The sequence below is a fragment of the Mirounga angustirostris genome, unplaced genomic scaffold (genome assembly GCF_029215605.1).
Source record: "Mirounga angustirostris isolate CCGP_5_RB_7025 unplaced genomic scaffold, mMirAng1.0.hap1 SCAF_17, whole genome shotgun sequence".
In the NCBI taxonomy this organism is placed as follows: domain Eukaryota; kingdom Metazoa; phylum Chordata; class Mammalia; order Carnivora; family Phocidae; genus Mirounga; species Mirounga angustirostris.
In genome coordinates this window covers 43208741-43235547 of record NW_026991725.1, presented here as the reverse complement: position 1 = coordinate 43235547, position 26807 = coordinate 43208741, and the positions used below count along the sequence as shown (strand labels likewise).

The following is a 26807-nucleotide window of genomic DNA, read 5'->3' as shown; positions in this document are numbered from 1 at the left end:
GGGCCCAGGTGTGGGACACTGCCCTAGCTCAAAACACACCCGCCTGCCCAGGCCCACGGCCCCCCCTGGCTCCCGGGTGGCACCCCCAGCCTCCTGGCCAGAAGAGCACACTCTGTCCAAGCTCATCCTTCGAGCCCCATTAACATACTGACAGCAGGAAACAGGCCAGGAGCCACCCAGGCCAAGCGAGGGGATCACCGGGGCAGCCCGCCCACACCCACCCAATGGCCGGCGGGGACAGCCGCCGGGTTTCGCTCCCTCAGCACAAGGAATGAGGGAGTGAGTGGGCAGGGTGGACGGGCACTGGGGTGCCACTCAGGCACCTGGGCAGGGCAGGTGGCCAGGACGCCAGGCCTGGCCACGCAGCAGCTGCTGTCTCCCCCACACGCAGGGCTAGAGGCAGAACTGCCCTCTGCCTTGCGGCTCTGTGCAGACACCTGCTCCCCGGCCTGAAAAGCAGGCCTCCTACGGAAGCCTGAGGCGGACACAAGGTGGACAGTCACCCACCGGCCTCCCAGTCGCTGGACGTCCTAGAACCCCGGCAGTCCAAGGCCTGGCACGGGGCTCGTCTGCCCTTCCCACACAGCCCGTGCTGGGGAGCCCCGTCTATACCCGCCCCATCACCGGCTCCGCTAACCAGGCCCTAGGAGGGGCCCCGGAGCCCAGGGAGGCCAGAGCATCACACGGAGGAGAAGGGCTCCTCCCTGAACCGGGTCCCAGAAGTGCGGGGATTTTGCTGTCTTTTCAGGGGCTCTGCATGGAGGGAGCTGAGAGCCCAACACCCGAATACTCCAGCAGGGGTCTGTTTACTCGGGGAGGGGAAGGGAGTTGCTTTTCCTCGTGGTTACCCCACCCTGGGAACGAAAACAGGAGCAAGGCCGGGGGCAGCCTGCCTCCTGTCCTCCGGCTCACACCGGTCCCGAGACGTGGGGGCCCCGGAGAGCCTCAGGGTGCACAGAGGCGCCCCACCACCCCACGCTCCAGGGCCACGTTCCCGAGCCAGGACACGATCCCACAACGTGAGCGATGACCGGCTCTGACCCCTGGGCCTGCAGATGAGATCCCCAGATTGGCTCCAGCTCTGCGGCTCCAGGCGGAGCTTGTGCCTTTTATTCCCTCGGCAGCTTTCGTGGGCTCAGACCCTTCCTGCGGACCCTTGAGCAGCAGAGCTGCACGTGCCCACTTACACGGGGGGTTCGCTGGACACGGGACAGCACCATGAACGTGTTCTCTTCCTGATTTCCTCTTCTCGAATTTTGTTTATTTACTTATTCTAGAGAGAGAATGTGTGCGCACGTGCATGTGTGTGAGCAGGGGGAGGGGCAGAGAGACCTGACACGGAGCTCGATCCCACGACCCTGAGATCGTGACCCGAGCCGAAACCAGGAATCAGACGCTTAACCGACTGAGCCATCCAGGCGCCCCTCTAATGATTTTCTTAAACATTTTCTTTTTCTTTTTTTTTTAAAGATTTTATTTATTTATTTGAGACAGAGAGAATGAGAGAGAGAGAACACATGAGAGGGGGGAGGGTCAGAGGCAGAAGCAGACTCCCCGCCGAGCAGGGAGCCCGATGCGGGACTCGATCCAGGGACTCCAGGATCATGACCTGAGCCGAAGGCAGTCGCTTAACTGACTGAGCCGCCCAGGCGCCCCAACGTTTTCTTTTCTATAGCTAACTCCATCGTGAGAACGTAACATATAACACACCCAACTTACAAAACGTGTTAACTGAGTGGTCACGTGATCAGTAAGGCTTCTGGTCAACAACAGTCTATTTAACAGTAGTTAAATTTTGGGTGGGGTCACAACTTACACGCAGATTTTCAACGGGGAGGGAGGTCGGCGCCCATAACCTCCACGCTGTTCAAGCCTCGAGTGTATTTGGCCCCAATCACTTCACTCGCTCATTGGTTCATTCAGCATCTATTATGGAATGTCCCTGGTGGGCTGCTGGGGGATCTGCAAAGGGCTCCTGGATGCCCCCCCAAAGTACACACTGAGAAAGGGTTGGAGTGACGAGGGGTCTCTGCCAGACACACTCACAAGCTCAGGCATGCTGTGCAGTCACCTTCCTGCCAGGACATCCCAACGCTGGATGCTCCGGCCACCCCTGGAGTCCAACTGAACCTCCATGGCAGAGGTGTCCCCGGGGACCCCAGCCATACATTTCTATAAGAGCAACAGGGAAAGGACGAGGGCCCCTGCGCAGGTGGCTGTCGGCAGGACCCACCACCACACTGGGAGCCCTGGGAGCCTTCCTGCCTGGGTGGCCCAGGACACTCCCAGCCTGCCTGGACACTAACAGGCATTTTGAGTTACTTTGTGGTCAGAGGTCTGCCTGGCCAGCAAGGAGAAAGGGCAGTGAGACACCTCGTCTCCACCTCGGGGGAATGAGCAGAGTGGCTAACCCATTTCTAGAAAGGCGCTCTGCCAAGGGACTTTGCTCCAGCCTGCTCGTGGGCCCATGTCCAGGTCTGCCGCTTGCTAGCTCAGGAATCCTGTTCATGCCTCAGCTCTGGTTCCTGGTCATGGCCCCCCTCCAGCACCTTCCTGGCAGGGCGGTCACAAAGAGCAGAGCTTCTCTGCTGACAGAGGGGAAGCGACATGCCTCGTGCTTCCCCCCCAGCCCCGCCCACGCAGCGAAGGCCGGACAGGGTGGGTGCGTCGGCCTGTGTCCTGTGCACACACACGAATGTGCTGTGTGGCCGAGCCAGGCTTCACATCTCTCTGTGCACTCGACCCCTGGAAGAACAACTCCAGACAACAAGACGGAGCTGGGACCCCACCTGGCCTTTAACCCCCATCACCCTGCACCCTCACCCGACGGATCCGGAGCGCTGCTGCCCCACTCTATAGACGGATGGAGAGAGGCCTGGGAGGTTAAGGGCCTGCCCACTAGTTCTGGGCGGAGCCAGTTCTGGCTTCAAGCGCAGGCTGGCCGCACAGCTGAGCTCACCCCTCGCCGCACACAGGCCTCACTGCGATCCAGACGGCGGTCAAGCCTGGACCAGGTGCCATCTGCACAATTCCGCCTGCCCTGGGCTGCCTCGGGAGCCCCGTCCAGCAACACCGAACGAGGTGACGTGCACCTGCTCTGTGACCCTTACAGGAGGGCTGATGCTGGGGTGCCCGCCCCATCTGCTTACCCAGGACACACGGCCTCCAGCCATGGGGCCCAGGGCCTGGCTCTCCCTGACCACCTGTCCCCATTTCCCACCTCTGTCACGACTGAAGGACAAGCAGGCACCAGCTTTGGGGCCCGCAGCCCGAGTCTACTGTGGCGGCCTGCTGTCCAGGAGCTGCCCGGGAAGGTGGCAGCCATCCTCCAAGGGGAGGCCTGCTTGCCGCAGCCCCACGAAGGGCACTGACTCACGGGGCCTTGGGTGGAGGGCAAGAGGGCCTGGGGATGGGCAGGGGGAAGGACCACCAGGCCAAGCCAGGAAAGCCTGGCCTCTTGGGGTAGCTCTGCACGACTCCCACCTGGGGGTGGGGCCAGGTGGAAGGCTCTGTCCCCCTTTAAAAATTGGAACATCTATCCTGGGGGTCCTTTTTAAAGGAATAACGCCAACTTGGGGCGTTCAGTGAGTGCTTGGGGAGGGGGGCTTCCTGGAGGAGGTGGATCTTGAGCTGGATCTCGCTGGGTTAGAACCAGAGGAAAGGTAAGACTGTGTTCATACTTGCTCAGAAAATCACTGGAGGGAGTGAAGCTTCCAGAACAAAACAGCCACTGGGGTGATGCTGGCAGAGTGAAGGCCAGCAGAGGACACAGAAAACATCCCCCAGGGAGCAGGGACAAATCAAGCAGCACTCAACTCACACCAGTTACCCTTTAGGAGCATCAGGCCCCCTTCCCCACACTCTCCACAGGACTCCCCCAGGGGCCATGAGCCCCCACAGCCCACAAGCCCCCCTCAGGCCACAACTCCCTGCCATGCGCACGCATGGCCTCAGGCCCGAGCCGCCAACAGAGACAAGGACCACACAGGGGCACAGGGAGGCCAACCTGGCTGCAGCCTCCCAAGGAGGGAGCATGAAAAAGCAAGGGGAGCTGGTGCAAGGAAACAGGGCACTGGACTGTTCCAGAACACAGAGGGCTGGAGTTCCTGCCCCCCACCCCGGGTGAGGGAGGCCGGGAAGCTGCCCTGCAGTGACGTGGGGGTTCCTGCCTCCATCAGCTTTCCGACAAGCCACCAACGTACAATCAAGTGACCATTCATGTCTTTGGGGGGCTCGGGGGCCCTGAGGCCCCAGGAGCAGGGATGGCCTGAGCTACTGGCAAAGGAGCACAGGACAAGGGACAAAATTCTGGCCCTCTGCAGTCCTGGCTCCCCGCAGCCTGAGCAGCCAGGCCACCAGCTCCCCCCTCCTTTCAGGGGTCTTGGAGAACCACTGTTTCCCTAGGCTTGGTTACCCACCCCCCCCGGAACCAGACACACCCTGCAGCAGGGTCCAAACACGGCCCTGACAGCCTGGCCACCCCTCTCCTGTCTGGGAGACTCCATGCAGCACCCGCCAGCACACCTGCCCCTGACCACTGGGCCCCACGCCCGGGGACCTGTGTACTCAGGTTGCTTTCTGCCTGTGCTCAGCACTGAGCTGAGGCCCGTGCTTGCGTTTAGGACAAAATCACAGCGTGCTCCTGTGGACATCTTCGTGTCGCCACGGCCTGAGGACGGCCGTTTGATTAAGGCTGGAGAGAAGCCACCACGGCCCCAAACGTGACCAGCCTGGAAACCTGTCAGTCTGATTCAGAGACAGAGCACCCAGGACGCCCTGCGACCATACCAGCCCACTGCTCCTCGGGGGAGGGGGGCAATGCTGCCCCTGGTGCTAAAGGCTGAATCAGTCCCCTAAAAATTAATGCGCTGAAGCCTCAGCCCCCAGCACCTCAGAACGTGGCTGTACTTGGAAAGACAGTCTTGACAGAACTAATTAGGTTGAATGAGGTCATCAGGGTGGGCCCTGATCCAGCCTCACTAGTGTCCTTCTAAGAAGGATCAGGACACAGACGCGCACAGAGGAACAACCGTGTGGGGACTCGGGCAGAAGGCGGCTGTCTGCCAGCCCAGGAGAGAGGCCTCGGGAGAAGCAGCCCTGCCCACACCTGGCTCTCGGACTCCCAGCCCCCACGCCATCAGAAATCGGTGTCTTGGGGAAGCCACCGCCTACGGCGCTGTGTCACGGTGGCTGGAGCCCCCGGAGACACTGGGCCAACCCCCAGTCGCCACGTGAAGGCCCAACGCTAACAACAAAACTAGGTCTGGTTCCTGCTTGCCCGGTTAGAACGTTCCACTGACCAGTCCTTGTCCCTGCGAAGGCTCTGACCGGAGTTTCACAGGGCTGGGCTCCCCGCTGGATGAGAAACTACCTATGAGCAAGCAGGCAGGCAGTCTCGGAAGGCTCTGGAACCGCCCCCCTCCCGCTGCCTTCACGTTCTGTAGGGGGGCGGCCTGAAGGCTGTCACTCTGACGGGACCACAGGCCACTGGGCACCCAGGAAGTCAGAGGCATGGAGGCCTCCGCCTGGGCCTTCCTGCCCTGTGGCCGACCTCCCACCCCCTGAAGAACTCTGCGCTCTGAAAGCTCAGGATGACAACCACCATGCACCAACACGTTCTACGTGCCAGGAAGTCTTCTACGGGCCCATTTACTCTTAATGAGAAAACGGTGGCACAGAAGCTGAAAAACTCGCCTCAAGTCTGCGGGGCCTCCGAGTGGAAAGACAGACGGCCCCAGGCTTCAGCAGACCTGGGTCAGCCCCGGCTCAGCCCCAGGCCAGCTGACGGCCTTGGAACACGCTGCTTGGCCTCCCTGTGGCTCCCCTGACAGCCAGGGCCAGCCACAGCCCCCCTCGAGAGGCAGGCTGAGGGATAAAGAAGGTCACGCGCTCTCAGCTCTGGTGCCTGGCCCGTGGCCATCGAGGTTACTCACGATCAGCAGCAGGCTGGAAAGCCCAGGTGGCCCGCGGCCGAAGCTCCGCCTACCCCCCTGCCCCCGAGGCAGAGCCAGAGAGAGGGTGACACACCCGACTTCACAGCCCCCTCCCCAGGACTCCTGCTGCTGGCTTGACCACAGCGCCTGGCCGAGAGGTGCCTCCAAGCCACCCCAGCCTGGGGCCAGCAAGGCCCTGGTTCCCAAGGGCGAGACAGCCATGGCCTGAGCGCCATCGGTCCCTGGACTAGAAAGGACATGGCTTCTGTGGGCAGGCAGGAGGGAATGAAGGGGGACAGACAACAGGCCTCTTCTGCCAGTGTCTCCCAGGGCAGGGCCGGACCAGCCCCACAGTGGGCTCGGGGGGCAGCAGAGGGCCCTGGGTCTATTTCCTCTCGGGCAGTAACCCTTCTGCCCCTGCCACGACCCTTTCAGATTTTCTTTATTTGAGAGAGAGAGAGAGAGAGAGAGCGCATGAGTGGGGGTGAGCAAGTGGCAGAGGGAGAAGCAGGCTCCCCACCGAGCAGGGAGCCTGACATGGGGCTCGATCCCAGGACCCTGAGATCATGACCCGAGCCAACCAGGAGCCCCATGGCCCCTTCTTTTAAGAGCCCCGCCCAAAGCAGCAAAGCCACTCTGTCTCGGCAGCTCAGCTGTGACTGTGCGTGGTCCCCGGGTGGTGCACACGCCCTGATGGACAGTGTTCTGGCTCCAGAATGGGGGCACCCCTCCTACACCCCCCACCCCGTCCTCGCCCCCAACCCCCACAGCAAGATGTCAATGTCTCACACGGCAGACACCTATGACATCCCGGAGCATTTCACGGTCCGCTACCTGTGTCATCACCTGGCCCACACCTACCTGGGACTGTCCCTGGCGTGCCTGGGCAGGGGCAAACCTGGACGTCACGTCCATGAACCATTAGCAACTCAGAAGGAACAGGGATCCTGGCCGGTGTCTGAAAACCTTCTTTGATGGAGAAACAAGAAAGGGCGGGCAACAAAAACAGCAGGATGGGTGTCACGGCTTGGAAGAACATTCCAGAGACTTGCTCAGGAAAACTGGCCACTGATACCCGATGGCCCAGGCAACGGTGCTGGGGACACTGGGACACTGAGGTCTGTGAGCTGAAACGAAGCTCAGAACAGCCAGATTCTGAATGTGAAGAGATTTTAACAAATCCCTATCTATTTCACACGTTTAATACAGGCCTTTCTAAAAATTGTTGAAATAATTCTAAAAAACTGTCCCCATAAGTAGGAAAAATTTTTTTTAAGATTTTATTTATTTTAGAAAGAGAGAGAGGGCACGAGTGTGAGAGACAGAAAGAAACAGAGAGAGAATATCAAGCAGGCTTCATGCCAAGCCTGGAGCCCAATGTGGGGCTCAATCCCAGAACCCTGGGATCATGACCTGAGCTGAAACCGAGAATCGGACGCTTAACTGACTGAGCCACCCAGGAGCCCCCGTAAGTAGGAAATTAAAATGTCAAACATGAAAGCACTCCCTCTGAACAGTGGCCTTGTTTTGTCCTGGTGGCCCATACTGGCCCCAGCATCTCTCTGTTCAGGGTGTGGGGTCCAGGGATGCGCGTCCAGACACCTTATGTGCTCTCCCCCAGAGTGGGCGGTGGCACCCTCAGGAAGCTCATCTCCTAGCAGAGACGTCAAGACTGGTTCTGCCAGCCTCCAGATGGGCACTGGAGCGGGAAGGGGCACCCGCAGGGACCTGGGAGCATCCTGGCCATCATGCACCTGAAGGACTGAGACCGTTGGGCCACAGAGCCAGGGCAGGGAAAGGCCAGGCGAGCCTCCTCCCCGCCAGCCCACAGGAGCCCGAGAGCCAGACAGGTTTCTGGGACAGATGGAGGCTCCTGCCGTATGAGTCTGTAGGAGGAGCTGAAGGCAGGAGGAGGGATCCCGCAGACAGTGTGGGCACAGATCCCCTGGCCCCTGTCCCCAAGGTCACCTCTTAGAGACGGGCTTGGTCTGGCTCCAGGTCCCGCCTTCCCACCCCAGCCCCTCTCTTCACAGGCCCAAGTGTCCCCCCACTGTGGGGACCAACACCAAGGCTCCAGGATGCTGCAGGACCAACCACTTCCCAGCCAACACCCAGCCTGCCCACGGGCCCCGAGAAAGAGGGACACAGACCTGCCATGGCCTCCAGAACCCGAGGGGTTCTGAGCTGCTGCTCCTGGAGCAAACAGCTAGGAGGGCAGACCCCCGCAGAGGCGCTGATGGTAATGCAAATGCAAGCACCCCAAAACCTGGCTGTTTCATCCTAAGCAGGGTCTCAGGGGAAGGCGGGGTGTACTTGGCAGCATGTCACGTGAAGACAAAACATTTTGCCCTTTAAGAGCAGCCCAGGTACCCACCTCCCCTCAGGCCGCTGGCTGGAGCCCCCTGTGCCCACTGGGCTGGGGCCTTTCGAGCCACCTCCCGGTCATGCAGCCCACTCAGGGCCAGCAGTGATCACAGCTGGGGAGGCGGGGCCCGGCTCGGTCTGTGCCGTCCGTGACTCCTACGGCTGTTGTCGGTGGGTGGTAGCACAGTGCTGACAGGCCCCCGGACAGTGCCCCACTGCTGCGTACCCAGGGGACACAGGTCTGCACCATAATGAGGACAGCCTCCCCATCCCCAGTGGCCATGAAGGCGACATAGGGCAGGCCCTGGCTCGGTGCGCCTGGGGGCGAGAGAAGAGGACAGGAGCCAACCTGGCCAGCAGTCCAGGGCACCCCCACGCTGGACTGATGGCTCAGGTGTCCCCACTGGCGGATGACAGCACAGGCAACGTCCAGGGTGCCAGGCCAAGCTGAGCGGGGACAAGTGAGCAGCAAGGCCAGCCCTGCCAGTGGCCCACCCAGTCCTGTGGTGACACTGCAGGGCTCTCCAGAGCAGGACCCAGACCTGCACACAGGAGTGCCAGCCCGCCTCTCGGAGTGAGGAGGAGGGGACGAGGCCCTCTCACTCAGCAACTAGTCCTCCCACAAAAGGCTGCCTGTCCTAGGCAGCCCAGCCCGCACATCCATGCCGGGGAGGTGGGAACAGGGCTGGCCTGCCCTAAGGGAGCTTCTCCAACCAGGGGGCTTCACCACCAACAGGGGGATGTCACCGCAAACCAGGGGGCGTCACCGCAAACCAGGGGGCATCACCGCCAACCGGGGGGCATCACCGCCAACCGGGGGGCATCACCGCCGACGGGGGGATGTCACCGCCAATGGGGGGATGTCACCGCAAACCAGGGGGCGTCACCGCCAACCGGGGGCATCACCGCTGACGGGGGGATGTCACCGCCAATGGGGGGATGTCACCGCAAACCAGGGGGCATCACTGCCAACCGGGGGGCGTCACTGCCAACGGGGGGATGTCACCGCAAACCAGGCAGCCACAAGACTGCGGCACTGCCAGTGCCTCTCCCTGCTGACGGCACCCCAAAAGCCCAGGGCCAGCACCAGTCACCACTGTGACCTAGAGCCTCGGGTGCCCACGGGTTAGTCCCACGAGCCAAACCAACCTCCCAAACACAGGACATGTGTTCAGGGCAGGACCCATAGGGACAGTGCAGGCAAGACACTTGCTCAGAACTCCGCAGAACCACAGGCCTGAGCCTGGCGTCTCCAGGCTGCCCTGTTTTTTCATCGGCCATACACCAGGAACCCCATGAGCCGGCAAGGGTCCTGGGCCACGGAGCCGACGATCTCCGCGATGACTTGGGCACAAGGAGCTGCCACAGCCAGTCAGCTCGAGGTCAGTGCACCACAGAAACTCCCCTTTGCTGCCCTAGCTACTCCAGAAAAGGGGTGGGAGGTGCACCCCTCAAATGCTGGTGGCGGGGACGGACAGGCGCCACGTACACACCCAGGAGAAGCGAAGCTCAGACAGTCCAGTCGGTGACAGCAGGCCCTGCCACCTTGTCAGAAGATAGGACCCCAATGGGCACCCCTGAAAGTACCTTTAAAGCAAAGCCAACAAGCACCACCTGCACGCATGCACGCGTACTCACGTTCACACTCACGCACAGGCACGCACACTCGCGTGCACACGTGTTCATCCGCGCACACGCACGCACACGCACGCGCGTGCACAGAGGTGCGCATGGCGCTGTGGCTCTCGCCTGCCCCCCAAGCAGACACCGGCCCCGCTCCTCCCAGCAGGCGCTTCCGTTGCCGACGAGGTGCCTCTCAGTCCACTGCGTTTTCTCCAACCGGGGGCCCCTGAGCTCCGTCCACAGCAGACGCCAGGCTTCTGAGGGCAGCAAACGCTTCGGTGGGGCTGCCCAGCCGCGAGTGAGGGGAAGGCGGGTCTGAGGCCGGCGGCACAGGGCTGCCCAGAGCCCCCCCAAACACCCACCCGGAGGCATGGGTGGGACACAGCGGAGGGCAGTGGGCAGGGCCTGGGCGGCCAGGCCACCACGGGAAAAGCCAGCGAGTCGGCGCCCTCCCACAGCGCCAATGCCCCCACCCGGCACCAGCCCTTACCAAGGGCACCAGGGGTGTCAAGCCTGACCGACTCCTGGCTCCAGGAACCCCACGTCACCCGCCACCCGCAGGGCAGCTATGGCATGGCGGGGCCAGCTTCCCCACAACAGTTATGGGGTGCGGACGAGCAGACAGCCTCTAGCAACCAGCCTGGCCCTGCTGACCAAGGCCCCAGAGCCGCACCCCCGTAAACCACCGGCCCGAGGCCCTCCTAGGGAGCCCGCCTCCTCAGGCTGCCTCCCACCTGCCCACTTCCTCAGGACAAGCAACGCGACTGTCCCTGGGAAGCTGCTGCAGCTGCCAGCCTCCAGGCTCGTAAGGTCGGCCGAGAGCCACGGCTTCTTCTGGCACTTACGACCATGAGAAACACCAACCTGGGGGCGCCTGGGTGGCTCAGTCTTTAAGCGTCTGCCTTCGGCTCAGGTCGTGATCCCAGCGTCCTGGGATCGAGCCCCGCATCGGGCTCCCTGCTCCGCGGGAAGCCTGCTTCTCCCTCCCCCACTCCCCCTGCTTGTGTTCCCTCTCTCGCTGTGGCTCTCTGTCAAATAAATAAATAAAATCTTAAAAATTAAAAATAAGATATAGTACTTAAAAAAAATAAAGGAAAGAAAATGAAAGTCAAAGGCACCTGGGTGGCTCAATTGTTAAGTGTCTGCCTTCGGCTCAGGCCATGATCCCGGGGTCCTGGGATCGAGCCCCGCATCGGGCTCCCTGCTCCGTGGGAAGCCTGCTTCTCCCTCTCCTACTCCCCCTGCTTGCGTTCCCTCTCTCGCTGTCTCTCTATTTATAAATAAATAAAATCTTAAAAAAAAAAAAAGAAAAGAAACACCAACCTGACTGTTGCCCAAAGCCCCCGGGGGAAGTGAGGTCAGCTACTGGAGAAGCCTCTTTCCAGCATGTTGGGTCACTCAGAGGTCTCTCCCAGGAGGGCTATGGTTTGGGCTTAATTCTGAGCAGTAGATGCCTGCCCCCCTCTGTCCCTCACTCCAGGCAACCACCCAGGGCTGCCCCCCAGACTAGTCTTGGACGCCAGGCTCTGCTCCCTGCACCTCCAGCCCCCGAAGGGCCCAGGCTCATGCCTCCCCCCAAAAGGCTTCAGTGCGTGTCCCCCTGCCCCAGGTCAGAAGGTGAGCTCTCAGCGGCCTCCTGGAAGCCATTCCACTTCTCTCCCTGCACCTCTCATGAAGTTCCTCCAGGACGTGGCTCCCACAGGGACCGGGCCACAAGGAAAGAGGTAAAAGTCCATGTGGCTGATTCTTCCAGGCAGGAGTACATTCTACTCTCACATTTTTAATCAGCAAGGCCAAGGACGAGCGTCCCTGCTGCTCCCTCTCTTGCCAAGGCAAACAGCACTCAGAACTGCAGCTGGAACGGTGCAGGGCCAAAGCAAACAGCTGGGCTGCAGCATGGGGGACACTGAGCAGGGCCACAGCCCGGCCACGCTTCCGCAAGCCCCCGACCCAGGCGCAGAGGCAGCCCAGCTCCCCCCGCGACAGGACGGCGGACCAGCCAGGTCCACACGGGCGGCTCCCTGACTGTGCCTCGGTGTGGGCTGGTTTCCGCCTGGCCAGGGTGCCCATGCTGCCCCCCAGCGCCGGCTAGGCCTCGGAACACTGAGCTCTCCCGGGACATAACACAAAAGGGTAAGAGTGCTGGCACTCCAAGACTTGGCAGTCAAGCCACGGAGCGTCAGGAAGAGTGTCACCTACAAAGCCAACCTGGTGGCGTTGCAGTGTGGGCGTGCTGTGACCGGACGGCTGGAGGGGCACGGCCCTGCGGACACCAAGGCCTGCCGCGTCCAGCCTCGCAGAGCTCAGGGCTCTTCGCCACGCTTCCCCCACGCGAGCTCATGAACCACCTGCCCCACCGGCACAGGGCATGGGCTCGCCTGTTGAATGTGCACCCGACACCCTCCAGCTGGCTTCCAGAGGGGTGCACGGTCCTCACACTCAGACCCTACTAGCTTCCTGCCCCCATCCAGCTGGCAGATCTCCCTTCGGGTCTCCAGGGAAATCACAGCTCCATCTCGAAGCCGCTGAGCCCTAACTGCATGCCTCACCATCCAGCTTATGAGTTTTAGTAAGGACAATCATGGGGTTCCCCAGAGTGTAGCCACACCATGCACCCCTCGCGATTCTCACCATGAAAGTTCCCGTTTCATGGTTTCATGGCAGAAGCAGGGAAAATAGGAAAGAGATCCTCTAGCCAGCACTTCCCTTCCACCCCCTGCAATAATGAGCAAACGGTTATGGAACTAATGACTAATAATTTAATAAACCTCCTTTCCCTGATAGCGTTTGCAGACCAACACCAACAGAAACGTATGCCACAGATTCTCTGTGATACCAAACACAAAAACCCCAGAGGCTGTTCCTTTTACGTGCCGATTCCTCATCAGCCTCTGACTCGCGTTTACCAGCAGCTCTAACATGGCTCCAGAACTGACTTAGTCAATCCTGACCGGCTTCAGAATTCTTCCCGTGATGGAGCTGGAACTTTAAAACCTCTGTTAGAAGCCGTTTTGGAGGACAGTCTGCCACCTGAAATCCAGCTGAGAGCAAAAGGGGCCACGGGGCAAGTGTCCCGGGGGCCGTCCAGAGCCTGGGCGAGCTTACGGGGAGGGCTTTGCAGGCCCCCGGCTAAGAAAGCACGGCCATAACTGTTCAGTACAATTAGAAACTTGCTCCGCCAGCGCCTCACAATCCCATTTAGCCCCGAGAACCAGCACCTACCACGGGAACCCCCAGCACCTCAACCTCCCAGCCCACCAGTTAACCTTCACACAGGGTTTTGAAATCAAGCACAGCTTTGTAAGAAGCCTGCCGCGGACGCCCAGGGCATGAGTCTCCCTCCTGAGAACATGCCCGCGTGGGGCTGCAGAGGGCCTTGAGTCCCCGGGGAGCCTGGGTCTGTTGTCCCAGGGATGAGGGTGTAAACTGACACAATGGACGCCAGAAAGAAACCCAGAGGCCTGCTCATGTGCACAAGGCACAGAAGGACCAGGGAGGGGGCCTCAGAGGGGTCTCCCGGCGGGGCTCTGCGGCCCTCAGATGTGACAGCGACAGCGTGCAGAGGAGGACGCGAACCACACTCTTCACACACATCAGAAGCAGAGGCAGGCGCGCCAGCCTCCTACACAATTAGTCTTCCCCTCCGCGGTTACATAAGATGACGGATTATCCGTCCACCCGTCCAACCTGCCCGCGCGCGACCTCCCACCTGGGGCTCCGGCCACGACCGCCCGGGAAGGAGTCGTGCAAAGCGAAAGCCTGTTGACGAGAAAGTGCCCAAGGGCTTGCGTAACCGCGGCTGGAGGGGCCACGACGGGGCCCCCACGCCACCCGGGGCGCGGGAGGACGGGCGGCGAGGCCCCCGGCGACCCCCGCCCCGCTCCACTCCGGTCCCAGGGCCCGTCCCCCGGACGCCGGGGCGGACGCGAGGGGGCAGCGCGGGGCTCTCGGAGCGTGGGCGCCCGCGACCACCTGTGACCGACCGGCTGCGCCGGTCCCCGCGGCCGCTCCGAGAAGACCCCCGAGGGCGCCGGGGCCGCCCGGGTCGGGCCCGAGCGCGCCGGCGGCGCGGGGCTCACCTTGTAGACATTTTCCGTGAGCCGATGCATCTCCTCCGTGCGCGACAGCGACATGGTCCTGGTCCGGCGGCACCGCGGAGCGGAGCGGGGGCGCGGGCGGCGGCGGGCGGCGGCGGGCGGCGGGCGGCGGGCGGCGCGGCGGGCGCGGCAGGACCGGGCGGGCAGCGCGCGGAGCCGGACCAAAAACGCGGCCCCGCGGCGGCGCCCGCCTTTATAACCGCCGGGCCCCGCCCCCCGCGGGCCCCGCCCCCCGCGCCCGGATCACCGCCCCCGGCCGCCCGCCCGCCCCCGCCCGGCCGCGCCGCTGCCAGGCAACCGGCAGGCCCCGCCCCCGCACCGCACTTCCCATTGGTGGGTTCCGGAGACGGGGGAGGGGCGGGGCCCGCGGGCCGACTGCCGACAGCGATTGGTGGGCAGCGCTGTCGATCGCAGGGGAGGAGGCGGAGGCGCGGCGCGGGCCGCAGCCCCGGGAACAGCCTGGGGGCCGGGCGACAGCCGGGCTGGGGGCGGGGCGGCGTGGGCCGGAGGCGCTGGAGGAGGGGAGCGGAAGGTGGGGGAGCGGGGGCGCTGCGGCGGGCGCGCATGGGGGCGGCCCTTCGCAGAGTCGCGAGTCGCGGCGCCTCTTGGGCGCAGCTCCCGGCGGCGGCGGGGGTCGCGGGCTCGCGCCGGGCGGGGGAAGGTCCCTGGGCGGCCCGAGGCCGGCCGTGTGGGCGCAAGAACGGATGGAGGGAGGCCGGCGTGCTGTCTCAGGGTCCGGCGTGGACCCGGAGTTTCGGGAGGTGAGTGTGCGGGCCGGCGGAGTCTCCGGCGGGGAGGAGGATGGGCGGGAGGCTCTTAGGGGGTGGACCCTGGGGAGGATCCTGAGAAGGGCGGATCCTGGGGGTGGATCCTAAGAGGGGTGGACCCTGGGGAGGACCTTGGGAGGGTGGGCTGTGGGAGGGATGGACCCGGGGTGGGGTTGCGTCCTGGGGGAAGACCCTGGGAAGGGAGGACCCTGGGAGGGGAGGACCCTGGGAGGGGAGGACCCTGGGAGGGGAGGACCCTGGGAGGGGTGACCACGGGTGTGGGGTGGGCCCTGAGGAAAATCCTGGGGAGGAGAGAGAGCGTCGTCTGGGACGGAGAGCATTTGCCAGGAAGATCGTAGAGGGGGCCGATGGGGGGTGGGGAGAGAACCCTATGGGGGGGGGGCTCCAGGGCCCCCCAGGGGAGGAGAGGACCCTGCGATGGCAGAAGACCCTTGCTGGGTGCAGTTTCTTTGTGGAGGGAGAACTTCCCTTGAGCGATCAAGGGGTCAGACAGAGCTGCTGGTTTTGGAGGCCTTTCCTGGGAGGTTCTGCTGGGGAAGCTGACCAAGCTGACACACACGGCTCCCCCTGTCATTGCTTTGCGAAAATATTTACATAGATTAGAGTTACATAGAGGAATTATTTGCTTCAGGTTGTAAAACAGCAGATCTGAGTGTTTCCCTCTAATGGAGCTTGACACTCCCCACTAGTATCCCATCCAGGACCATCGCTCACAGGTCTCCTCAAGCGCAGGTGCCCAGGGGGACACAGACCCGCAAGATGGCTGTGGACAGAACGGGACTCGGGCAAGTCCTGAAGTCACAGCGCCCGGGACCCAAATGGAGTGTGCTCCACTTCGTAGGAGCACCTCCGAGAAAGGGAAGCGACATTCAGGAAGAGCCTGCTTGCTCTATCTGCCAGCCTTCGATCACAGGCAGATCCTTTTTGGTTGAATTTCCTTCCTGATCCCAGCTATGGTTTCCTCTTTTTTCTTTATTGCTTGCGGTGTTTTCAAGTGGATTCCGGGATTCTTTTGGTTGCAAGTGACAGAAAGCCAGTTCAGATGAGCTTTAACTACTGGGGTGTTTATCTGCTTGTGCAGCTGAAGTTGGGACTGTCTTCCTTCCCTTCTTTCCCTCTTCTCCAGGCCAGCTTGATGCTGTGCACGCTTCCGTCCAGCCAGCTCCAGGACTACCATCCGTTGACCTGACCTGGGTCAAGGGCGGAGGTGGAGTAGAGCTGGGTGGGTGGAGGGTAGAGCTGCTGCCTGCCCAAAGGGAAGTGACGTGGTTGGGACCAGAAGAATGACAGGTGGAGGCCCTTAGGAAATGGCGGGGGTAGGGGGGGGTCTCATCACTGTGGGAGGGGAATCAGCCTGGAGAGTTCTAAGCTGTCCGCTCCTATCAGTCTCAAAACAGTAGAGGGAGGAGAGGGTCCTCTCCAGAGAAGCCTCCGTAGTCCTAAGCACCACCCCACCCTCTAGAAGCTCCTGCTCTTGACTTTCCTGCCCGAGGGCATGCTCACTTTTGGTAGTGGCTGAGGTAGGGGACCCACTTGGAGCCTGGCCTGCCTCCCGGCGTGCTGATGGCCCTGCAGCCCGTCCTGGGGAGGGAAGCCATCAGTCGGCACCTGCCACCAGTGAAAGTGAAGGAGCATTGCACCGAGCATCACCGAGAACCTGGCAGGACCCATGGCAGGCGCAGAGTGAGACGTGGGCGAGGCCGTCCTAGAGAGGCCTGGAGACCTATACCCTGCCTGGTGGCCTCTCTGCACCACCAGACTCCAGAAAGGTCTTCAGCATGGGCGCGCCCACTCCTTCAGATGTGAAGGAGTCTTCAGCGGGGGTCTTAGCCCCCCCGCCTGGGAGACACCAGTGTTCTCTGAGGGTTTTCCTCCTTGTGTGGAAGCCCCTTCCAGTGGTGAAGTCTGGGGCGGGGCTAGGGCCAGGGGTAAGGGCCTAGGGCCCGAGCTGTGGACAGGGCTAGATGGCGGGCTGGGTGCTGAGAGGTCAGCCCCTGTGCCAGCTCCCAGAGTTAAGGGGGCACCTTTGTCTTGGCACCTTTTTATTCTGGAGTGTTCTGAGCCCTTTATAAAACCCACTTGTTCTTTCTCCCCTTAACTCGGAGTGTGTGGGGGGCTGTGGGATCGAGTGCCTTGCCTGGAGGTTGGCAGTCAGTGCAGCTGGGAAATCATTGCCTAGACTTGGGGTCTGGCCCGCCCCCTCCAAGACCGGGAAGAGGAAGGCGCTGTCACGATGGAGAAGTCGGAGAGGATTAGCAAGAGGGCCAGCGCCAGCCAAGATGGGCAGCTCCCAGCACGCCGCAGACCGGGGTGGTGTTCTTCCGGCCCTCGGGGCAGAGCTGGGGGGCAGCTCAGGGGTCCCTGAGAAGGCAGGTGCTCTGGCACTCTGTAGCCACCAGCTTCCCTGTCACGCCTGATTGTTGGTCCTCACCTCTGTGGTCTGCGTGACCGGGGCGATGGGTAGCCGTGTGGATCTTCAGCACCCAGCTCTGAACTAGAGGGGCCTCTGGCCCTGGCGCCAGCCCCGGGCCCTGAGGCGTGCGGGCTGCTGGGCCACGGTCGGAGGTGAGAACCCGACCATGTGGGGTGACTGACGCTGACCCCCAGCTCAGCAGACCCCAGCCTGGGTGGCCCAGGAGTAAAGGGCTGGAAGCAGGGAGAATAAAAGTGCGTCTCTTCATCAGCTTATTTTTAGGCGTGTTATATAAGTGGCTTCATCTCAGCGCCACGTAGGGAGGGGGGTCTCAGATTTAATTACAGGATGACAGCCTTGCTTTTCAAGCAAGCTGTTCTCCTGGCAGGCAGGCACAAGGGTTTGTGAATTTTTGCTAAACAGAAGGAGTCCTTTCTGAGGTGGCCACCCAGCAAAACTTTGAAGGGCTTTCACAAACTCCGTGTCTCTTTCTGCCTAACCTGGTTTCTGCCGAGCTTGGCCTAAGGGGTGGCCATTCGGCTCGGATCACAGGGACATGTGTGCTTGCTTGGCAAGGGGGCCATTTCTCTCTTCCTCCGCCTTCCTCCTTCCTCCTGGCTCTCAGAGAAGGAGCCAGCCAATCCAGACTCCTTCTCCTTTTCTCCTTCCTGGATTAAAGCACTTGTAATCGTTAACCAGAAAGTTCCAGGGCCGGAGGGACGGGCCTACCTAGCAGGACCTCACCTTTCCCATCTGCCCTGGCCTGCACTGCTGACCCCGTCCACACCAGGTGCCCCGGGTGACTGGCCTGGGCCAGGGTTATGGCACACCGTCTGATTGTGTCCAGAGGACTGTTTTCTGGGTCCTGGCCAGGCCCACGTTCTCCGTGACTGTCCGCAGTATCAGCAAGAAAGCTCGGAGCCGCCTTGCGCTGGAAGCTCGCAGGCCTGGGGGAGCCTGGCTCCTGCCAGCAGGAGGGTCCCCTCAGCAGCCTCCGGCACACCACAGCTTTGTCCAGCACAAAAGCACAGCCACGTTTCCTGCCCCTGCGTTAGGCCTGGTGTCTACCGGCTGGGTGTGCTGGTGAGGGAGTGGACGCAGAGTGGAGGAAGAGCCGGTTACCAGGAGCCAGTCACCGGCACAGCCCAGTGGGGCTTGGGCGCTCCCCCGGCCTCTGTGAGCCCCAGGTGGGGGGAGGTGGGCAGAGCCTCGGGAGACTCGCAGTGCAAACGGCAGGAAGAGTGCCGAGAACTGTGCCTGGCACCTGACAAGCCCTCAAATGTTTTAGAGATTATGGTCAATAGCCCTTAGACGGACATTTCTGGAAAACACCCAGATGCCCCGTAGAAAGGCACATGAAAAGCTGCTCTTTAAAAAGTGGGGATTCCTCCAGGAGACTCCCCAGCCCTTACGTGTGGGCTGTGCGTGGCCACCGCCTTCCCGAGAGCGCGGGAGACGCTGGCAGGCGCGCCTCAGCTAGGGAGCTAGCTCGCGTCCCTGGGACCCCACGGGGCCCTGACGTGATGAGAAGGCCCGTCAGCTCTGTGGTCTTCCTCCAAGAGCCCATCACCCCAGTGTAAGCTCCATAGGAACATCACACGCGTCCCCATGGAGGGCCAGCCCAGCACCTCGTCCAGCGCCCCCCAGAACTGCCGGGCCCCTCGAAACCAGGGACGGGAGAGACAGCTCAGCCCAGAGGCGCCTGGGGAGACGTGACGACCAGGGGAGAGACAGGGTGTGACAGGAAAACCAAGGAAACCTGAACAGAGTGTGGACTTGTGTTAACAACAGCGAGCCAGACTGGTTCCTGATTTGTGACGCGCGCCCTGCGCCGGCGGGAGGTGCTGACGGCAGGAAACGTGGGGTGGTGTATCTTTGCAATAATGGTGTAAATTGAAAACTGCCCTGAAATTAAAAGTTTATTAAAGGGAGAGGGGCACCAGCCTCCATGCAGCCCGCAGCCCACCCCCCGCCAGAACCCCGCCTCTGCGGGGCCAGCAGGTGGAGCAGTGACCCTGTCCCCACAGAGGGTGCCCTGGGCCAGGTCTGTGGACAGAAGGACAGGAGTGGAGGCCAGGTTAGGGCGGCCGCTCTCCTGCCACCCCAGATGGGGGCTGTCTCCCTCCCCCCTCCTCCGCAGTTTACTCACATTTGCACTTTCCCCAAAACCTGCTCATCCTTGACCTGAACACAGTTTAAAGGCTTTCTCCACTGTGGTCAAAACGTTGGCCCTACACGGGACAGATTCAGCCTGGGCCTGGAGGGATCTGTGCCCTACCTTGCCTGTCCCCGAGGGAGCACAGGGCGTGCCCGGGAAGGGACCCTGTCCCCAAGATCTCTAAGGTCTCTAAGGCCCGGAGCTTGCTTGGCGGACACACACAGAGGAAGATGGAGAAGTGCAGGTCAGGCTCAGGTGTGGCCTCCTGGGCCATGGTTGCTGGGGCTCAGCGTCAGCCTAGAACGTCCCCCCAGCTTCCCTGGGGGCCAGGCCAGCGGGAAGGCCCAAAGGGGCTCCTGGCGGGTGGAGGAGATGGAGGTGCTGGCCGCGTGGCAGGGCTGGGTGGGAGAGGTTCCCCAGCAACCGGCCCCCTTACATAATCCGTGCGCCTCGGCATGACTCCAGGGGCCGTGGGAGGCGGCGCGGGGGTGAGCGCCAGGGCGCGAAGAGGCTCCGACTTTCTCAGGGCTCCTCCCCCCTCTGCATGTCAGCGTCATCCCGCGTCCGCCAGCTCCGGCACCCACCTGCTGATCGTTCCCGGGTAGCTGACAGTGCAGATTTAAATAGTCCCGTCCCTGGGCCTCCCGGCTGGGGTCGGGTGGGGAGGACCTTCGGGGAGCTGCTGAGACGAGGCCCAGGACACAGACGCAGGCTGCCCCGGGCTCGCTCCCCCTCCGCCCCGAGCCGCAGTCTTTGTGCCTTTCTCTCTGCCTCTCATCAGACTCGAGTGGCCCCGACAGTGATGGGAAAGGTGGTTTGGAGCAGAGAGGAGGGGACTTGTTCTCTGGAGTCGGGGCTCGGGGCTGCCCTGGGAAACGGGGCCTGGCCTGTCCCGGCGGCCCTCCCCGTCGAGGCAGCCCCCGCCTCCGGGCGCTGCCTGGTGCACACAGATGGCCCCCCTGCCCAGGGTTGCTGCTTCTAATTTCAGCTGCCGGAGGCTCCGCTCGCTCTTTTTTTATTCCATGTTTATTTAAAGCCGGATTTTAAAATGTTGTCTTCAGCCCTGAAATCTGACTTTTTCTTCTCGCTGCAGATCCTGAAACCCCTGGGCGGCGCTGAGGCCCACTCGGGCTCGGCCTGTGGGTGGCCCGCCGGGGGTCAAAGCTGCCCTGCTGTCCGGCGTGCACATGGACATCTGCCAAGACTGGCCCAGCGGCGTGTCCCTGGTTCCCGACTGCGGCCGCCCTGTCGTCTCCCTGTCTAGGGTGGCTCCTTATGTGGGGGGATCTCCTGGGCCAGGTGTGTCCCCTGGACGTGGCACAGGGACATGTGAGGTCCCGTCCCCTTGGGTAGCACATGAGTACAGTTATCCTCTGCTGCGGCTCACCCTAGAATGTGCTAGAATAACCGTGATATAACCGGCCAGGCAGAGAGCAGAGCGGGCCAAGGGGCCAGGCTGGCTCCGGTGCCCGGGCGTGTGCAGGTGGACACCCGTGGGGGACAGAGGGTATTTGGCTACGAGCTCCTGGAGCAAATGGTAGGGAATTTTGGGAAGAGGAGTCTGGGGTCTTGGGGAGAGCGATGCCCATAGTCCAGGTCCACAGGGCAGCCAGACCGAGAAGCCACAGAAGCACCTGGCCTCTGGCAGGGGCAGGGTGGGCAGTGGGCTGGGGACGCAGTGGGCTGGGGACGCTGGGCCAGTCCCTTCTGCGGTCCCTCCGGGACACAGGCTGCAGCTGGGGCTGGCACTGGGCTCCACATCTCGAGGAGCCAGGCCACTGCCACGCTTTCAGATCCCAAAGAAGTGTGGAGTTTCAGAACTGCTTCCCTGGCAGGTCTGGTCGGAAGGTGACGTGACTTTGAGAAAAATCATTTTAGTTTTCTAGCTTGAGAATATGATTTACGCCATCAGGCTTTTCTCTTTCTCTCTCTCAAGAGTTGGAAGAAACAGACATTTTTGCAGAGGCTCCTGGAAACTTTGGCTGTCGCCTGGATGTCCCTATGAAAAGAACATTCCACCCGTGGGGAAAAACAACTTAAACAGCTTGGGGTGACATTTAACCTCCACACCGACCATGTGGCCTTTACAGAGTGCCACTCTGTGGGGACAGAAGCGAGGCCTCAGGGGAGCTCGGGCAGCTCTGCTGTTAATTCACACCCAGATTCTGAGACTTTCTCTGCACCGCAGGTGCCAACAGTCCTTTGTGCGGCCTCAGGGGCTGGTGTGTTGGGTTCAGTTGTAATTTTCCTTCATTCTTTGGCCTGCAGAGTTCCTGCTGGGAAACGTCAGTGACCTTGATTCTGCATCAGGAGAGTAAAAGCCGACACTCTTCCTGCGGGGACACAGGCTCCTTGTTGGAGAGCCGACGTGGGATTTCAGTGCAGTGTGGCTGGGAAGTTGAGCTGGTAATTTGCAGGCAGTTGGGACAGGTCTGATCTGACTGGGAGTGTCAGTCCTAGGACAGCCCTGCGTGGCTTTGCTGGATGGGCAACCCCCCGTCGTCTGAGGGAGGTATAGAGGCCGAGGGTGCAGGTGCATTTGAGTTTATGCCGAGCTCCGCCTGCAGGAGCAGGGGGCCTGGCAGCTGGGCCCCCTGGTCTGCGGAGAGGAGGCAGGGCGCTGGCCTGGGCCAGTGGGCAGGGACTGAGCATCGGGGAGCCTTCACTGCCACCTGGTGGACGGCCCAGAAAGGTGATGGGGACTGGTGGCCCTTGCAGAGAGACGTGGCCCAGGCAAGGCGGGGATGTGCAGAGCATCTTCGAGGACAGTCGGGTGGACAGGCTGCAGGAATGGGTGGGATGGTGACAGGGACAGGGCAGCCATGGACTCCGGTCGTGTCAGTCCTCGTGCTTGCCCCTGAGTCTGGGCAGTCGGCCGGTGGCTGCAGCGCTCCGGGTCTGAGGGACGGGAAATTCTCTGATGATGTTCGAGGCCCCACAAAGCCATAGACCTCCGGGAGCCTGTCCTCCTGGGGCCCAGCGAGGAAGGAAAGGTCATACTTGTGAGAGAGGATGGGGTCCCCTCCCCTGACAGCCCTGGCTGTGACCCGTATCTTCAGAAGCCCCTGTGAGCTCGTGTTTGAAGACTGAGGTGAAGATCACGTAACAGAGGAAGCGTTTTCGAAGTGTGCAGCTCCGTCCTCATTACAGGCGTCGAGTGCGTTCACCGCGCCCTGCGCCCACCTCCCCCATCTGGTTCCGGAGCACTGTCATCCGCTCGAGGGGAGCCCCGGCCCGCCCGCGGCTGGCGCCTGCTCTCTGCATCCGTGGGCTTCTCGTCAGTGCGATCCTACCCCGTGTGATCTTTTGCGTTTGGCGCATGTCTTGGGCGTCCGCCGTGTGGCAGCTCCCTGGTCCTCTTCACGGCTGAGTACTATGCGCCGCGTGCTGTCCGTCCACAGTGGGGCCGCGGGAAGGTCTGCACCTTCGGGGGACCGTGGGCGGTGCTGCCGCCAACCTGCACACGCACCCTTCTGTTGGAACGCTGTTTTCAGGTCCGTGGCGTGTGTCTCCAGGGGTGGGCCTGCTGGGTCACGTGGTGACTCTATGTTTAGCTTTTTGAGGAACCACCCAGCTGTTCCTCCTAGTGACTCACGATCCACATCCCCACCAGCACCACGCAAGGGCTCGGATTTCTCCACTTCCTCACCGGCTTTGTGATTTGTTTTTTGGGTCTGGCCATCCTGGTGGATGGGAGGTGATGTCCCAGTGTGGTTTTGATTTGCATTTCCCTGAAGCCTCGTGACAGGGGGCACCTTGGCACGTGTGTGGCGCTTTCCTTGGAGGAGCCAGACTTCTCTAGAATTTCGTTATCTCAGAACTCCATCAGGGAAGTGAGCCCTGGAGGCCAGACAGCCGCTCTCAGAGGCTTCTGACCAAAACTCGGCCCCCGTCCGCCCAGCTACCGAAGGGACTCCCTGGACCCAGTTCAGCTGCGTCCTGCAGCCCAGGCAGAGCCCCAGAAGCAGCAGGGACCACGGGCCACTCTGTGAGTTGAGCAATTCCTGGGTGCATTCCGGATGGAGCCCCCTGGCCTGAAGACGGTCCCGGGCTGTCCGGCATCTGAGATGTCTTCGAGGACCTGCAGCCCCTCCCCTGCCCGGTGCTCTCAGGGAAGAAACAGGGCAGTTGCCCTCAGACGCGCAGAGTGAATGGAAGTGCTGACCTGTTGCCTGCGGATGCTTTGGGTGGGAGCCCAGACCATCTGTGGCCCTGGCAGGACTGGGCTGCCAGGTGGTGTCCGGGAGCCAGGGAGCTGGGCTCCAGCAACCTGCCCAAGGCCTCTGACCACCAGCCCCCGGGACAGGTGGGGTGGGACCAGGCTTCAGCCTTGTCACACAGAGGCCAGGACCTGGGAGGGGCTTTCCCTGGGCCACGAGACCTCCCTCTCCCCACCCAGGGCCCTGGGCCGCTGCATCTGCATCCTGGTGGTCAAGAGCCTCAGGCTTGAGCAGCATCGGGCTTTGTCAGGAGATCGGGTAGGTGACTGGGGACCTGGAGAGCTACCTGGTCCATCTAGCGGCCCCCGACCCCGGGGTCACGCTGCCGCACCACGGCCCTCCCGGCCTGCCCAGACGCCTCCCACCCCGGGCCCGGCCCTCCTGTCCTCTGGCGGGCCATCTTGCCCAACTGTGGTGAGGAACCCGGAGCCGGGAAGGGGGATCTGACGGTGCACACACATGGTCTTCGGCAGAGGGTTTAAGCCGTGGGAGCCACTGGAGGCCTCTTTCTCCTTGCCGTACGCCCAGGCCCTTCGAAGGCTGTGTATCGAAGGGGGCCTGCCGGAAGCTTCCTCACGGCGCCCCCCCCCCCCCAAGAGCTGCCAATATCGAAGGCCCGTGATTCAGATTTTCTCAAAGCAGGCGCAAGCAACGCTTCCGACGGCTCTCAGATGCTCCAACAGGGCAAGCTCTGTATTTTGTCCTTTTCCTATTTTGTAGCGGGCACCCTGGCCTGGCACCTGCTACTCCATCCTAGGCAGTGGAAGTCTGTTTCCCGAGTCTAAAATTCTAATTTGCTTCCAGTAGTTCATTGCTAGTAAATAGAAATATGTATGGAATTTTATACAGTGACCTGGTAGTCCATAAGCTCACTAACCTGCTGGTTAGTTCTCACAGATTTCCTGTAGATTCCTTCGGGTTTTTGTTTTTGTTTTTTTTAAAGATTTTATCCATTTATTTGACAGCGAGAGCAGGAACACAAGCAGGGGGAGTGGGAGAGGGAGAAGCAGGCTTCCTGCTGAGCAGGGAGCCCGACGTGGGGCTTGATCCCAGGACTCTGGGATCATGACCCGAGCTGAAGGCAGACGCCCAACGACTGGGCCACCCAGGCGCCCCATCCTTCGGGGTTTTCTACGTACATAGTCACATTGCCACAACTAGAAACTTATCTTTCTTCCTTCCCAACGTGTGTGCATTTGATTTCTCTCCTGATGCTGCTGACTAGGACCCCCAATGAGATGTTGAATAGAAGTGACCAGAGGAGTCCCCTTGCCTGGTTCCCCGTCTTATGGGGGAAGAGCATTCAGCCCTTTGCCATTAAGCATTCTGTTAGCTGTAGGGTTTTGCAGATGCCTTTTATAAAGAAGTTCCCTCTTTTCCTAGTTTGCAAAGTTTTTTTTAATGCTAGCTGCTCAATTTTGTCACATGCTTTTCTTGCATCTACTGAGATGTCATCAGACTTTTTTTAGTCTGTTGATATTGTGAATTACATTGATTGATATCTGTATGTAATTGAACCTTACATTTCCAGGATAAACCCCTACATTTCTGGGATAAACCCCATTTGATTGATCCCAGAATCAAGTTATTCCAGGATAAAGAGCCCTTCTTACATATTGCTGGATTAGGTTTGCTCCTGTTTTGCTGAGGATCTTGTGTCTGTGTTCATGCTGGATGCTGGTAGAGTACGTTGAGAAGCACTCCCTCATCGGCTTTCCCTGAGTTCGTGCAAAATTGCTATGATGTCTCCCCTTGGTGTCTAGCGGGACTGCATTTCTTTAGCAGACACGAGTGCGCGCCCCATCCGGGCAGCCTTGACGAGCTGCCTGGTGTGTGGTTTTCAAGGAATTGGTCCCTTTCTTCTAGATTGATGAATTCACAGGCATAAAACTAATATTTCCTTAATATACTTTTACTGTTTACAGGGTCTCTAGTGATGGTTCCCTTTCATTCCCGATGTTGTAATTTGTGCCTCCTTTGTCCTGGTCAGTCTGGCTCAGGCTCATCAAATTGACTGAGCTTGGGGCGCCTGGGTGGCTCAGTTGGTTAAGCAACTGCCTTCGGCTCAGGTCATGATCCTGGAGTCCCGGGATCGAGTCCCACATCGGGCTCCCTGCTCGGCGGGGAGTCTGCTTCTCCCTCTGATCCTCCCCTTCTCATGCTTTCTGTCTCCCATTCTCTCTCAGATAAATAAATAAAATCTTAAAAAAAAAAAAAAATTGACTGAGCTTGCCAAATAACTGCGTTTTGCTGTCACTGATTTTTCTTTCATGTTTTTGTCTTCATTGATTTCTGCTGTTATTTCTTTTGTTCTGATTACCTTGGATTTAATTTGCCCCTTTTCTAATTAATTAAGGTGAAAGTTTAGCTCATTGATTAGAAACTTTCCTTTTAAAAAAATATGCATTTAGTATTATGAATTTCCCTCAGAGGAAAAGTGCTACTTTAGCTATAGTCCACAAATGTTAATGTTTTAATTTTCATTCACTTAAAAAATATTTTCTAACTTCTCTTGTGAATTCCTCTTTACCCCATTGTTTAATATCTGTGGATCTTTCAGAGACCTGTCATTGATTTCCAGTCATTACTTTATGGTCTGAGAACATACTTTGTAGGATTTCAATTTTTTTTTTTTAAATTTTGTTCAGGTTTACGGGATGGCCCAGAACACGGTGCATGTTGGTGAGCGTTCTGTGTTGCGTGAACAGAATGTGCGCTCTGCAGTGGGTGAGTCGGTCCGGCTGGTCTCCATCCTCATCCTGGAAGCCTTGCTGCCTCGTGTCCAGCCTCCAAGAGATGGTCCGTCCTTTGGTTCTGCCGCTTGTGCGTTGAAGTGCTGTGGTTCTATGGGTACTCGGACTGCAATGTCTGCCTTTGTCACATAACGTCCCCCCCCCCCCCCCCGTCTCGGCGATATTCGTCTTGAAATCCACGCTGTCTGATGCTGACGTGACCACTGCAGCTTTCCCCGGATTCGCATCTCCCAAGATACATTTTCCCCATCTTTTTATTTTTTTCCTGTCTTTATATTAAAGTGGGCTTCTGAGACATGGCACAGTCAGGCTTTTTGTTTTTTATTCACAATCTATCTTTAACTGGTGTGTTTGGACTGTTTATATTTAATGTGGTTATTAAGAATTGATTTTAGATCCACCACTTTATTGTTCTCTCTGTCCCTCTGTTACCCCTTTCCTGCCTTCTTTCGGATTGT

General features: G+C 60.3%; 1 protein-coding gene and 1 long non-coding RNA gene across 10 annotated transcripts in view; one reads left to right on the top strand and one right to left on the bottom strand.

Annotated features, from left to right (window-relative positions):
• BAIAP2 (BAR/IMD domain containing adaptor protein 2) overlaps positions 1 to 14153 on the bottom strand; it is a 68255-nt gene extending 54102 nt beyond the window's left edge. For all 6 annotated transcript variants that reach the window (XM_045888300.3, XM_064583241.1, XM_045888297.3 and 3 more), the window contains exon 1: positions 14000 to 14153. In XM_045888300.3, the coding sequence (XP_045744256.1) occupies positions 14000 to 14053 (54 nt within the window). In that variant the 5' untranslated portion in view covers positions 14054 to 14153. The remainder of the gene's footprint in view (positions 1 to 13999) is intronic.
• Positions 14154 to 14347: 194 nt separating this feature from the next.
• On the top strand, positions 14348 to 26651 carry LOC123853684 (uncharacterized). 4 transcript variants are annotated; one of them, XR_006793181.3, is made up of 3 exons: positions 14527 to 14778; positions 20470 to 23854; positions 26245 to 26651. It is a non-coding gene; the product is annotated as an uncharacterized LOC123853684 (long non-coding RNA). The 4 variants fall into 4 exon arrangements; XR_006793183.3 differs by having other exon boundaries at positions 14529 to 14778; positions 20470 to 22870; XR_010408695.1 differs by having other exon boundaries at positions 14554 to 14778; positions 20470 to 20675; positions 21313 to 26651.
• The last annotated feature ends 156 nt before the right edge of the window (positions 26652 to 26807 follow it).